General features: G+C 39.3%; 1 protein-coding gene across 1 annotated transcript; it reads right to left on the reverse strand.

The window, feature by feature from the left end:
* slc5a5 (solute carrier family 5 member 5) lies at positions 1 to 11,855 on the reverse strand. The gene is made up of 16 exons (XM_062556077.1): positions 11,733 to 11,855; positions 9,367 to 9,789; positions 9,010 to 9,075; positions 4,788 to 4,839; positions 4,554 to 4,621; positions 3,569 to 3,723; positions 3,074 to 3,214; positions 2,798 to 2,927; positions 2,492 to 2,580; positions 2,278 to 2,390; positions 2,061 to 2,131; positions 1,825 to 1,911; positions 1,456 to 1,658; positions 1,064 to 1,167; positions 834 to 901; positions 1 to 566 (listed from the first exon to the last, which is right to left on the reverse strand). Exons 2-16 carry the CDS (start codon positions 9,733 to 9,735, stop codon positions 483 to 485), a joined length of 1,800 nt encoding a protein of 599 aa, XP_062412061.1. The 5' UTR covers positions 9,736 to 9,789; positions 11,733 to 11,855; the 3' UTR covers positions 1 to 482.
* Positions 11,856 to 15,380: the final 3,525 nt, after the last annotated feature.

Below are 15,380 nucleotides of genomic sequence, written 5' to 3' on the forward strand. Positions count from 1 at the left end.
GATAGTATCTTTATTTTTTGTTCTCACAAAAATAAACATTCATGTAACAAATAAAGTATGCACAATGACTTCATGAAATACAGCCTACTGTACATACTGTACAAAAGTAACAACATAACATTTAGTAACTTAACCAACAAAATCTAGTGAAGAGTATTAGGACCGTTAATAAAAATATGTCCTCTTGTTGCATGAGATTTTTATGGAAGCTTGTTATTGCCACCACTTTAAAAAGACAACCACAAACCGCAAAACCACAAAAGTAAAAATTCTTAGATAGATCTAAGCCAAGATTTTGATCAGTCAGAATTTTGAGATGTAAAGTGAAAATGTTAAGATACAAAATCAATATTTTGCATCTCAAATTTCAATAAAATGTTGACGTATAGGCCTACTAAGTCAACATTTTGAAATACAAAGTCAAACATTTGAAAGAGTGCTATAATAAACATTTAAATCTTCAAAATGATTAGGACTGCCCTTCAAAGGAACGCCTCTTCATCAACCTTCAAGCCATCAATAGGTCTGAGGTGAGTAATCTGAGGAGTCTGAATGATCATTTTGGCCTGTGGTGAAATCAAAATGATAGTTTTTAAATTTAGTACAGTAGGGGAATTATGCAGTGTTGATTACTCTCTAGTCTGTGATGTGACACTGACAACCTTTGGCCTGCTATTCTGCCCTATATTCTTTATAAATGTCATCCATAACAGAATCTAAAATTACTGTAGTAAAAGTAAAAGCACTTCTTTATTTGTAGGTGACTATATTATCACTGTTCATATGATCTCAGTATAGAGGAGATAGCTACTGGGTTATTATATGATATTTACCTCAATGGTCTTATTCTCTAGATCCCAAAAGAGTAACCCTGGACTGATGGTATTCCTTTTGGTTGGCCCTGTGAAATGTAACAAATTACCAAGATTAGAATTCTTCGCAATAAACTTGTAGGCAATGTTATGTTGGATTTATGATCAGTGCTACAGTATGTCTAAGACCAAAGTGAGAGTTCTCATAGTGCTTATAGTTTATATCCTCCTCTATGGCAGTGTGACCTCACCTGTTGCGTAGCTAACTGCAACTCCAACCAAAACAACAACAGTTGTTGCCAAGGCCCCAAAATATAGGTAGGACATTGAATAGAAGTCGTGCACACCTCCAGAACTGTGAACAGACACACAGATTGAATTTGCACACATAACCTAATATCCTTAGGCTATATGACCTTCTTTGAAGTTCTTTAAACTAATGTTATTTTGAAGGGGAAAAAAATAAATTAACAGAGCCTTCTTGAAGAAATAAAGAGCCGATTTGGAAGATATATGGACCTATTTTGTAATCAATTTTGGACTGAATATCTTTTTTTTGACTATCATGCGCTGCTGTTATATCCAGATTGTATGACAGTCGGTACCTCGACTCACTGTGCTGTTGCTTGCTCTGGTGCCTTACCCATAAGGTTCAGAGTAGAGTGGTGGCCTGGTGTAGTAAATGCCTCCTGTCAGGCTGTTATTGTCTGTTGTATTAATGGACAAACAGTGTTCTGCGGAGGCTGGCAGAACTCCCATCATTTGTGGTGTAGGGGGATAAAGAGTAGATCCAATTGCAAGCCATACAGAAATGCCGAATCCCACAGCTACACCAGCAAATACTCCCTGTGTAAAGCATCACAGGGGCATTAAGTGAAAGTAGGAGTACATTTGGAGAAAACATGATGGAGGCCCAGCTTTGTGTGTTAACAAACACATCAAATCAGGTTTGAACTGTGTATTTAGCAGAAAACCTTGGGGTGTCAATGGGTTTCAGTCAGCGGATACTCACTGTCCTGTTTGTTGCTGGTACAAACATTCCCAGTATAAATGCACCGAGTAGGGGACCACTGACCACCCCCATGATGGTAAAAGACCCCTACAGCAGAATAGAATAAAAGTGAAGACAGGGATCAAGAAGAGAAAGAAATTATTTACAAATGCTCTCGATATACAAAGCTGCAGGCAAACTTGAAGGCAAATATACAAGGCGCAAATATTAATCTTCATGAGAACGAACTAACATACCTGAAGAACTCCCCATTCAAGTAGAGAAGAAAGTGCAGCAACAGTGATGCAGGCAAGGCCATAGAATAGAGCTGCAACACGCAACGATGAACGTTTATTTAACTGAAAACAAACAATATTAAGATGGCTCATGTGACACTGGACATTTTATCGTATTACAAGCTTAAAGCATTTACAACATGTGTGTTTTGATGACAGAGGCTCAAAGCAAACCCACACAATGCCTTGGAGATCAAAACCAGTCCTCTCTGGGATGTGTTGGCCAAACGTGACTTCAGCAAGTCCTCCATAGTCACAGCAGCCATGGCATTTATGCTGGTTGAGACAGTACTAAGGGAAATGAAAGCAAGCAACATCCTTACGATGTACTGTACTGCCAACATCATGTGATGGACCTGTCTATGTGATGCATGCATGGATTAGGCAAATACCTGAGTGTCCCGCTGTATGCACATGCTAAGAAGAGGCCAGGAAAGCCAGGAAGGTCTCTAAAAATATCCAGGACTAAATAGGGCATGTACTGTTCCAAAACAGAAAAGAGCATCCATGACTTGATTATGATAGGGATAATACACATAGGCTACACCGTCCCAGATCTGTCAACTGGTTGCATGATGCAGGCAAACATGGTGATGAAGTTTATAAATCAATAATAATATTCTCTTATGCCAATAATCAATCTCGCTATCATGTATCCTGGAGATATTAATTAGAATAACCATCATTAGATTGATTACCTGATCAGGTGTGGATATGTGACCAGCTTCCAGAGGGTCACAGGTTGAATAGAGAGCAAACATGGTAATTCCACAAAGGGCAGCAGTACCCACCACCAACCACAGGCCCAGCTGGTTGACGAACAAGGCCCTGCAGACACAGACGAAGAAACATGCAAGATGCAGGAGAAGTGATGCAGCCATTATAGAAAAGTCCTTTTAATAACATGAGTTGTAATTGGTCATTTAAATCATTTAACAGGTCAGTGATATGACCTCATAGTGCTTAAGACATACCATTGTGCTTCCCGTTCACTTTTGCATGAGATATAGCGCTGCACCTGTGCTTGGTTCACTCCATACATGGAGAGCCACACCAGTGTACCCCCAACCAAGAAACTCCAGATGGTGTAGCGCTTCCGTGGGTCTACATCAAAACTTAAAAGAACACACTATTAGCCATTTTCTTTAAGGTACCTGCAAATTACTGTATACATGTCTTTACTGGTAGCATGGCAACTCATTTAATTTAAGGTGGTACAGTTTGTGTGTATCGAACATATTCAAATCGCTTTGATTGGGTCAACCCTCACTTTGTTGATACGCTCACTCTCGTGTCTTTAGTCTTATTAATGATTCAAATGTATACTCACAGCTGTAAGTTTGGGTGACACAAATAAACACACGTCATCCCATTTGCTATGACTGTGGATGGAGGAAACCCTACTCTTTTCTCTAAAATGTAGAAAACACTCAAAAAAGTTTAAAGTGAAGTTAGTCGAAAGAGCTTACTCATTAAAGATGAGCCGTGAGCCATTGTTGGCAATCTCAAACACTTTGGCAGGTCCTCCCACAAGAATAGTCCCCTGGATAAAGATGGCGATGAAACCAGACAGCATGACCACAATTTGGAACACATCTGTCCAGATAACTGCCTTCATCCCACCCTGTTTCATAGAAGTACATTTTAATTAACATGTTATTGTATAAAACACCGCCATTAGATTATTGCACTTGTGCTGATACAAAACTATTCACCAGAGATTATAGCACATGGCATGGCTTGTTTATCTAACAGTGACTTCTCTAACTATGTAGATATCAACAATGTGGACAGATAACACGCTATCATAGAGACTGTTCACCCATAACAAACTGCATGAATCACTTGTTGTCACAGTATTGCCTGCATACAGTACAAGGTTGCATATTGTGTATACAATCTTCAGACTGGCGAAGAGCCTTTAGCAATGGCATCCAGGCCTGACTGCCTCTATCTCTTGTCATGAAACTCCTTCCAGAAGCTACAGTAGATGCATCTAAAAAATTTGAATTTCGTGGAAAAGTCTAAATTTTCCTGTAATTTCTAAGACTGAAACTCTCGTATAATCATAGATTCAAAATACATGAAGTGAAATATGTCAAGCTTTTTTGTTGTCATTTTAGTCTTGATTATTCTAATCTTGATGAAAATCTAGAATCAAAATATTTGAATAAAAATATATTATACAACTGACCTGATACGAGCTCTTATCAGCTAATTTAGTCAAAACACTATGGTTTCCTCAGCCTTTAATCTCTCTGTCTGGGCAGGTCAATTGACTTTTCCATGATATTCTCTGAGATATATTTTTAGATGCACATACATTACTGTCAGGATACAGGCAACGCATCTCACCTCATTCTAACTGAATTACAGTAACATAAACATTAGTCTGAGACATATCCAGTGATATTTCATAAGTGATACACGTGTGATTCTTGTGAGTGGATTTACTATGGTGGTGTAGGCAGTGCAGACGAATCCAGTAGAGAACAGGGAAGCCCACATGTTTAACCCAGTGGCTGAAACAAAAAAAGAGTTATCAGCCTGTCATTGACCAATAAAAAATAGGTGTTATTTATTAACCATTCGAAAAGGAAATAGACATCCTTTTCTTTTAAAAAAAATGAGTCAGACTTTCCCCACATCATTTTGAACAATGTTGCATGACTTGATTCTGTCTATTACCTTGATTCAAAATAAGGGCAGGTGCGTAGATAACAACACCTGTGTAGAGAAGCTGGAAAAAAGGGGACTATGATTAATACATTTTTACTCATGCCATTAACTACTTTTACTCATGGCATGGGTAATTTCGAATCAAACAGTTTGCTTCCTGTTTACTGTTAACTCGACTGTGTGAAGGACAGCATGACATGTAAACCCATTTTTCCTTTATCCTGTAGGAGTATGCTATATTGTGACCAACTTGAGTGTTACATCCAACTTTAGAATCCCCTCTGGACACGTCTGAAGTTGAAAAAAAATAGGGAATGAGGGAGCCAAAATTATTAAAACCATTTGACATGAGGATTCATGTAAGGGATAATATTCACTGAGGTGTCTTGATATGCGGAGATGGCGGAGGAGACGGAGGCAAAGGCCTCCCCAATGCAAAACAGACTGGAGTTTTTTCAAGTTCATTAATTCCATTTATTCCACTGCTCGGTTGAGTTCCCCATTGTTCTGCGTTCTATAAGGGTGTGCATTAACTTTGAATAACCGCACGGCTATGAAGTAGTTCCATTGTTTTTGACCGTATTACACTTGAATATTAATTCGCCAAACTTGTTGTGAAGTTTAAATGCACTGTCACGTTACATACAAGCTGTAAAATACAGACGTTCAGATCATAGTAACGTTTAGCATATGACAGAGGTGTCATTTAGCTAGTTAGGTGGCAGTAGGCTAAGAAAAATAGCAATCTTTCAAAGTTAACGTTGATCAGAATCTTGGGATATGCCAGCTTGACAACACCGCCGTCATGTCATCCGGCACAAGCTTCCTTGGTACACTGCTGTCATAGGTATTACGGTTCCCCATTGACTCCCATTGATTCTGACTGACCATTTCGAAGGAAAACGTCAACTATGTGCTGAAACAAACGCCGCTGACATATGATAGTAACCATTTCACTTTGATAATAACCTACATATTTGTCCGACATAATACAGCAAGAATTGCGAAATTTTATCGACGCAACGTGGAGAAACTTAAGGGAGAACAAAAACATTCCACCCGTGACGCATGTTCAATGTAATTCCCCATTGACCCTCGGTCACGAAAAATGGCAGCCGTTATTTCTTCAATGTCAGAGTAATGACATTCAAAATGGTACCTTAAGAATACACCACCATTCATAAAGTAACGAAGTATGAAAAAAAAAACACAATTTATCACATGGATCACCCAAACGACTTTAAGCAGATTGTCAAGGCGCAGCTCAAAAAACGGTAAGAAATGGGTGTTAAATATTCCATGACCACTAGATGGCAGCATGACACAACAAATAAAGCGCGCTGCCAAATGAAGGACGGTGCTCCTGCACTTCGGGCCTAAAAGCGGGTGTATTGTATGACCACCAGATGACGCAATTTCACCGAACCTCGGCCCTCATAGCTGAAGCACAGGTTCTTATATATATGTATTATATATATATATATATATATATATATATATATATATACACGTGTGTGTGTGTGTGTGTGTGTGTTATCTCTCTCTCTCTCTCTCTCTCTCTCTCTCTCTCTCTCTCTCTCTCTCTCTCTCTCTCTCTCTCTCTCTCTCTCTCTCTATATATATATATATATATATATATGTATGTGTAGCAATACAGAAATAAACATAAAGATCAGGTGTATTCGTCTTTACTGAACTGATTATATATATATATATATATATATATATATATATATATATCTCAATACATAAATAAACATCAGGTTTCTTCATCTTTACTGATCTGATGTTATTGCTGTATGTAAACACACTTGTGGTGCTACAGTCATATGTCTGTGTGTGTGTGTGTGTGTGTGTGTGTGTGTGTGTGTGTGTGTGTGTATTATATATATATATATATATATATATACATAAATAAACATATCAGGTTTCTTCATCTTTACTGAACTGATGTTATTGCTGTATGTAAACACACTTGTGGTGCTACAGTCATATGTCTCTGTGTGTGTGTGTGTGTGTGTGTGTATTATATATATATATATATATATATATATATATATATATATATATATATATATATATATAATACACACACACACACAAAATACATAAATAAACATATCAGGTTTCTTCATCTTTACTGAACTGATGTTATTGCTGTATGTAAACACACTTGTGGTGCTACAGTCATATATATGTATGTGTGTGTGTGTGTGTGTGTGTGTGTGTGTGTGTGTGTGTGTGTGTGTGTGTGTGTGTGTTCAGGTTTCTTCATCCTTACTGAATTGATGTTATTGCTGTATGTAACTTCGTCCAATAATACAGACTTCGGCCAATACTACAGACACTACTACAGACATACATACTACAGACAATACTAGTGTAATACTTGTGAAATCCACTAGCCTACTATGTATACATAGTTTCAAAAGGCAATGGATAAACTTACTCAGATTGTGTGGGTCTTGCTACAAGGTCACACCTCCTGGGATTGTTCTGTTGGAGATTGTGGTCACATCTGGCAAAAAATGTGGGGCTGGACCTCTGACATCTCTTGTAGGCTATAAGTAATAACTACACTGTTGGCTCACAGAATTGCAGACGTGGTGAATCTTACATGATCTATTTCTCTCTTCATGGTGTGACTACCCTACTTCAACGGAATTCAGCCAAATGCTACTACCTATAGCTTAAAGGTATGCTTATTTGCATGTATAGGCTTGAACATAATTTGAGCCTTTTTATTATGCAATGCCATATTGGCATGATAGTGTTTGGAATAGTAGCCTAATTGTGTGCAAAGTTGTCAGATGTAAACCGTCAACAGTATGATGCATGATGCTTGCATGACAAATACTTCACAAAGCAACAGTAATGATTTGAGTGACATTATGAGTGATGAGAATGAGTTTTCCATTTACTCTTGTAGGCTATTTGTATGATGCTTGCATGAGGTGAACATCTTCGCGTCGGGCCGTATCACCGTCTAGAACGTGCATTAACTTTGAATAACCGCACGGCGTGTCGTCCATTATCCCGTACTTATCTCCCTCAACCTGCTACCTTTGAAGTAGTTCCCGTAGCACACTTGAATATTAATTCGCCAAACTCGTTGCGAAGTTTAAATTAACTGTCACGTTGCATCCAAGCTGAAATACAGACGTGCAGAACCATAGTAACATTGTAGCATATGACGGAGGTGGATTGTAGCTAGTTGGATGTCATGTAGGATATAAAAGTAGCGATCTTTCAAAGTTAAAGTTAATCAGAATCCTGGGATATGGCCGCTTGACAACGGTAGAGATAGAACTAACGACTGGCTTTTGGCCGTAGCAACCAGCCATTTAGAACTAACGACTGGCCTTTGGCCATAGCAACCATCCATTTTAGAACTAGTGACGGCAGTTTTGTCCTGCAAGTAGAAAGTTGATATGTGGCGGAAAGTAGTCCCACAGTCAAGACAGTTTTAGCGATGTTAACGGACGCAACGGTGGAATAAATGTATGTTCTAAATATACAGGTTATGAATACAAACGGGAGATAAGCGGGATAACGGCCTTCGAGGTCGACCGGTTCGATGGAAATAATGGCACGGCGGAGGTAACTCCGTCTCCGTGCTTCGCACGTCGCCGGAGTTCTAGACCTCCACCTAGCCATTATTTCCATCGAACCGGTCACCTCGTCGGCCGTTATCCCTTACATATCGGGACACCTTCCAGAATGTTATTCTGTTTCTCCCTGGCTATGATGCTGATCTTGCAGGCAATAGGAATGCATTTACAGCACAAAAAGGGAAATAGTTCAATTGAGGAGGCTGATCTGTCCAATTTGTTGTACTTTCATTGGTTACAGAAAATGATGGTGGGTAGTTTGTTTCTTTTAAAAGTTGGAATGGCACCAACATTGTGTGGGTATTTTTGTATTTTCAAATGAGTAATTACTTTATTTTTATTAAATACAGTTTTTTTTCACATCAGTGTTTTGTGAGCCAACATTTGTAGTTCGTCTCAAAATCATTTTTGATGTATTTGTGCCCATCTCTGCTTGTAAGTAATCCCTTTATACCACATTGTCATAAAACTCGCTCTGTGGATTACCATGAATTCACTATGGAGCTTAAAACATAATAAAACATACAATACAATAAAGTGTATTAACCTGTTCTCTAGAGGGTCATGTTAATGTGTAACGCAAGTGTGAAGACGTGTGCTGTTTGGCAAGAGTGTCTTACTGTCGCAATAAGAAACTGCACACTCCCCAGCAGCTGCATGCCTCTGCCAAATCTCTGTCGGAGATACTGTGACAGGAACAGATGGTCAGAACACAAGGAATGTGTAGGACTTCTCCACATTTTCATCACATGAAAGAGCCTCTTTGTCACTGGTCACTCTTCACCTCCACATTACGCCTGTTGCAGCGGTGATAATCGGACCCTATGTTTGATATAAAAGACCTCCGCAAACATTTGTGAGGAATTTTCTCACACATGCCCTCCGCACCTGTCTCTCTGGAGGGGCTATTTTTAATGCTTTAATGCTACACATGTTTCTTTTGTTGTTGTTTTTTTTCTGGCGAGATGGAAACAAACCTGATTGGTGCTGGTGATCTTGAGACGGTAGAGGACAGGGACGAAGAAGAGGGCAGTGATGATGGAGTTGATGCTTTGCCCAACGCACATGTAGAGGAACTTCAGTCCATGCCGGTAGGCCTCGGACGGCACGCCTAACACTTGGACAGCTGACATGAAGCTAGCGCACAGCGAGAGCCCAACCGGCACCGCGCTCATGCCCCTTCCACCTGTGAAGAAGTCGTCCACGTTGGTCTGACGGGGGGCCTTCTTCAGGGCTTGGTAGAGCCCGACACTCAGTGAGACGGCCAGCATGGCAGCAAAAACAGCATAATCGGCAATGGAGAAGCCAGGCCTCTTCATACCACTGCCAACTGAACTTTCCATCATAAGCCTCTTTGAAAGAGCCTTGGTATATAACAGCCCTTCGGTTCCGGCTTATACCTGATGCAAAATAAACAAGTTGCAACATTCCATTAATGGTTGGCCAATTGCTATTTGCGAGAAACATATCTTCATGTGTGCTTCAACTGAAAATATGAAAAACACAAATTGTGAAAAAATACACCATGCATCATTTGCCAGAGCAGAGAGAAACATACACCACCATCCCTATTTTACAGTGTGTGTGTGTGTGTGTGTGTGTGTGTGTGTGTGTGTGTGTGTGTGTGTTAGTGCGTGCATGTGTGCACGTGTGTGTGTGAGTGAAATGCATATGTACTTTCTTTTAAATGTTTGAGATGTGTGCCTTGCTCAGTGCAGCTTGTTTGTCTGGGGGGATAGCAGTGTATTCACCGCTTGCTAGTATGAAGTTAGAACTCGTCACCTTTACAATGGCACTTGACCATAATAATCAGGCCATGTTTGATATGAAAGACTTCAACAAGAACAGAATAAACACCTCTTTAGTGGCATTTGCTTGTTGCTCTGGCAAGGTGACCCAGAGAAAACCTTAAGTTTAAAATAGCGCATAATGCTCAGTCAATCTTCCCTGAAAAACATTATAGAACAGTTCATTCCTATGGATATGAAGTATGTAATTCAAGGTTATTTAACCATGTAGAAACCTAAATGAAAGAGATTCATGATAACCAGTTTATTTATTAATTAATGTAGGCTATTTTTTTCCTAAATGACACTTATCCTATAGTCTATGTAATGTAAAAGAACCCCAATATTAACATGGGCAGAGCAGTCAAAGCCTATTTAACATGTTTAATACAATTATCTTCACTCCAGGCCTATACCAGGTTGGGACATTTCTTACAGATAATGAGCATCTATTTTAACGAATGTAGTCACGCATGTGCAAGTTACAAACAAATCTCAAGCCTTAAACATAAAGTCTCAAGTCACTGTGGTGAAAATCAATCAAGTGGAATCCTTGATATAAGTCAAGTATTTCAAGTCAACTGTTCAAGGTAAGCAAGTCACAAGTCAAGTCGTGCAAAAATATTGATGATCTACAGTTTCTAAAACCGAAGATTCACGCACGTCACTCACAGACGTCAAGTGTTTTCTTCATCAATTGGTCGTCTTTCTTTCCTGATTTATGTAGATTTTGCTTTCCAATAGTCTCAATAGTCTGGTTTTTTTTTCAGTTTGCTTGAACGCATACTGTAGGCCTATTTTGTTAAGCAATAGCCTAATAGCATAAAAAAAGCTGTAGCTTCAAGTGATTTCAGAACAGGGACTTTACAGTGGCAGTACACGAAGCAGAGAAAACGGAATTATCGCACTAAAATTCACACTGTGTAAGTCCTGTTTTCTTTTGTTTTTACCTCAGCACACACTATTATAGGCTAAGTATAATAACTAACAGGGTTCGATTATGAATGTAGATCCACTTTGAACGAGTCCCATTTAAACTGCTTGGCTTCCCTCTTCGTGTCATACTGTAGCCTAAATGCCAGGTTTTCGCGTATATTGCATGAATCACTCTGCCACTTTTCAAAAACAAAAAAAAAGACTCGAATCCACAACCTTTGCCGAATGATGCCTTCAATTTCACAAACAAGGCATCTCAGTGTTGCTTTCCAAATTGCGCAAATTCGAACTGCTGTGGAAGTGCTGCTGCTGATAGCCTCAAGTACCCTCCCTCGCAATGCTGAATGATCACACGCGCACAGCGTGCGTAAATTAGAAATGGTTTCATTGAGGTATGCTAACGAGTGACCTGTCTTTTTACAGGATGCTCACTCTGACACATACTCATACTCATACTTATACACATACACATACACACACAACCAATACTAATGCTAAAATGTTACACATTTGAACAGAATTTGTACTTGCCACGGAGACGTTTTCAACTTCTGATTTTTGATTTTCAGGTGAATATTTACCATTTTAAACCTCATAACTGGCTACAGGCCTGAATTTACCTTGTCAGAGAGATGTTGGCTCCTCACTCAGTCTCCTGTATCAAAAGGAGCTGTGAGTTCCGCAGGCTGTCCCCTGAAGTTCAAATCCACTTATGGCAAAATGGCAATTTTTGAAAATACTTAGGGCCCACTGCCATAGAATTATTAAAGAACCAAGCAGCGAAATTGGATTGGATTGCATTGGAAACTATAAGACAAAGGGAGAGCAGTGAGAGTAGGACAGACCAGATGAAACCAAGAAAAAGTGAAGAGGGAATGAGTGCTTCTCCAGGTGTAAGTGCCCATAGAGAATCAAATCAGCTGCAAGAGCATAGAGTAAATAGCTAAGCTCCACCCCACCACCCCCCACCCAAGCTCTCTCTACAAGGATGTCCAACAGTAAGTAAGACTTTCAACTGTGTCAGTCTGCAAGGCTCTTGACGCTTGGCTGCAAGAAAAAGTTATTATGTTTGTGATAATCACAATGGTGAGTTCCACGAGGTTAGCGTGTTTAAGGTACAACAGGACAGTTTCCAGAATTCCAGAACAGCACCTGCATTAGCATGTTGAGGAGGAATCAGAGGAAGTATGCTGATTAGTCAGAGGGACATCATACAGGAAATACTATCATTACTTTTTATATTGATAAATAATTGACAAAGCTCTGGGTTGTGACATACACATGTTTACACCCCCCATTTCCCTCTGAAAATAGAAAAACAGAAAAGACTTACTGTAGCTATGTGTGTTGTGTGTCTCCTACATCCTGGTGATTGTTTGATCAGCATTTCCACTGGCAATAGATATGTTTTTATCTTGTTTCAAAGTGAGAGATCTGAGATAATAGAGCAAAGAATTCATCTCTCACCATTTTCTCATGAGGAAGCAGAGCGAGGTTTAGTTGGAAGGAACCAAAGCATTCTTTCTAATACCGGTGAATAAAAATTAGCCATAGTTTTCCCAGTCATTAGATTTCAACCTTTGACCTTAAGCTTTGGTCTTTAATGTATGGGAGGAGGTTATTTCAGTTATTCTACCTGACATACATTAGGATATATAAGAATGAGTCATAGTTTTCCCAGTGATTAGATTTCAACCTTCGACCTTAAGCTTTGGTCTTTAGTGTATGGGATAGATTGGGGAGGAGGTTTTTTCAGTTATTATACCTGACATACATTAGGATATATCAATTTGAAGCAAGGGGAGAAATCCTGCGTCCTGATGATTGGACCAAGATATGATGACCCCTCTACCTTGTATAAATCTGATCAATACAGTGGACAACACATAGACAGACAGACAGACAATTGGATCGAATTGCAACACTCTCTTTCCCCTACTGGGGCTGTGGATTAAAGGAACCGTATGTAAGATTGTGGCCAAACTGGTACTGCAGTCGCTTTCAAATTACTGTAGAGCGTTGACTCGAGGTTGCCAGCTAGGCTGCAAGTCAAGATCCAGCAGGAACGTAGACTGCTACAAGGAGCTTCCAATGGCAAGCGCTAAAATGTTGTTTTCGTCAGCATCTCAGCATAATGACAGAGAAACAGGCTCTGATAATGTACTGATAATGTTAGCAATGACGACTCGCTGTTTTTATTTCCCAAACAATTCCTTACCTTTTAAAATGGATGACCCACCTCCTCCATATACGCTAATGTAACGTAACTTTACACAAACATGCAGAACTTTGTCTGACTGTCATGAATATTTGAAATGTCCATTTACAATAAGTAAGTTAGCCAAACATATGAATCTTACAGGAGAGAATTAGCAACATTGGCGTCTATCTTCGAATTCTTCTCCGTTTTCAGCCGTCTCCATCTTTCCAAGGCATCTCCTATACAAATCCTTGTTTTATTTTGGACATTGTCACGACATATTTCGGATTCATAACGAGGTCTTTTGGGTTTCATAGCATTAAAATTGTTTTATCCGACACGTTTGTAGCTGCAGGCAGCTGGTGGAGCAGAGCTGGCAACCCAAATGCCAAAATACTACTGACTTGGTGATTAGGTAGATAGGTGGAGGGTGGCGCATCAGTCCAAAACAGACAACATCAACATCAGTTGAGGGCTGCAACTTTACTTTTAAATGTGACCCTACAAGGCAAAACCAGTCGCTTTGTGCTTAATGCTGTATTGAGAAAATTCACAATAAACAAACATACGGGCTAAAATGTTGAATTTCACGTTTTCACTTAATTTGACAGTATACGGTCTTCAGTCTACTCTTTCATATCATGAACAAATTTCACGGAAAAACATACCTTTTGACTCTTAAACTCGGTTAAGATTCAACACATTAGTCATTACCGTTATCCACGCCGTTTAAAGAGGTGATTTTCTCCTCTTCTGGTATGTCGTGACGGGAGCTTTGAATGTGGTTATCTTAGTGATAGTTTTTGCAATACCCTCGATATACACAGTGTTGGGGAGTAACGCATTACATGTAATTGAGTTACGTAATTTAATTACAAAATAAATGTAACAGTAATATATTACAGTTACTGTAGAAAAAATTGTAATTCAATTACAGGTACTTTTGAAATGTTTCAAAATTACAATTTGAATTACATCTCAATATTGTCAGCAAAACCTTGCAAAGAATATTGTATGTAAAAATAACTGTTTCCCTCCACAGCCATAGTTTGATACTGGACCTTCTGATAGGCTCTATCACGTCTACAGCGCCATCAGCGTAGGCCTACATGCCTGCCTGTAAACGTGTTATGATTATCATTATATTATCCTCAGAAAAAAATTGATGCTAATTCATGCATTGAATGCCCTTGCTGCCTTGTGCGCTTGTACAGAACTGCTCGACAGCCTGTAGACCAAGGCCGAAATCTTCGCATGGATTTGGGGACTATATATATCATTAAAAAATCGGAAAAGTAATCAAAAAGTAATCAAAAGTAATTAGTTACGTTACTCAGAAAAAGTAATTCAAATAGTTACACTACTATTACATTTTAAACAGAGTAACTTGTAACTGTAACACATTACATTTCTAAAGTAACCTTCCCAACACTCGATATGCATATCATTGGAAAGCTTAGTTTATGGCCGCTCATGTGAGCACAATAACTTCATTTGGTAAATTTTACCAAAGCGACTGGTTTCGCCTTGCAGGGTCGCAAGTGACAATATCCTGCATGCCGGACTACAGTTGTCACTTATGTTTTGAAATTAGCATGATATCTTAATGTCTATGACATATCATGAATATGCATATCTGTCTCCTAAACAGGGTCATTGCTTGAGATTACAGTAACACATCTTTCACATCCAGATGTGTTCCTCAATGCCCCTCATGCTCCATCGTTTGTGGCCAGCTGAAACTAACTAACATGGAGGCACTATTATGTCCACTGATTGAGTCCAAATACAAATTTCAATCTGCATAGCTGCTGTGCTTCGCTGTTTGGAAAAACGGACTGTTTGGTCTCCAACGGCTGAGAGTGTTCATAAAGGCCAGGGCTCTTAGGTTTTTTGGATCATTGTTTTTATACTTTTGCAGCTGGCTTATGTCTCCTGCAGTGCTGGCTCATTTCACACAGGGCTTGTTTCAAATGGTGAGCCTTGTCCATCCCAAAACAAACAATGTTGACAGTGGGCCCAGCAGTTTGCAGGCTGTCACATGTACAGTATGTTTTCATCATCAGCT

The sequence above is a fragment of the Sardina pilchardus genome, chromosome 15 (genome assembly GCF_963854185.1).
Source record: "Sardina pilchardus chromosome 15, fSarPil1.1, whole genome shotgun sequence".
NCBI classification, from domain to species: Eukaryota; Metazoa; Chordata; class Actinopteri; order Clupeiformes; family Clupeidae; genus Sardina; species Sardina pilchardus.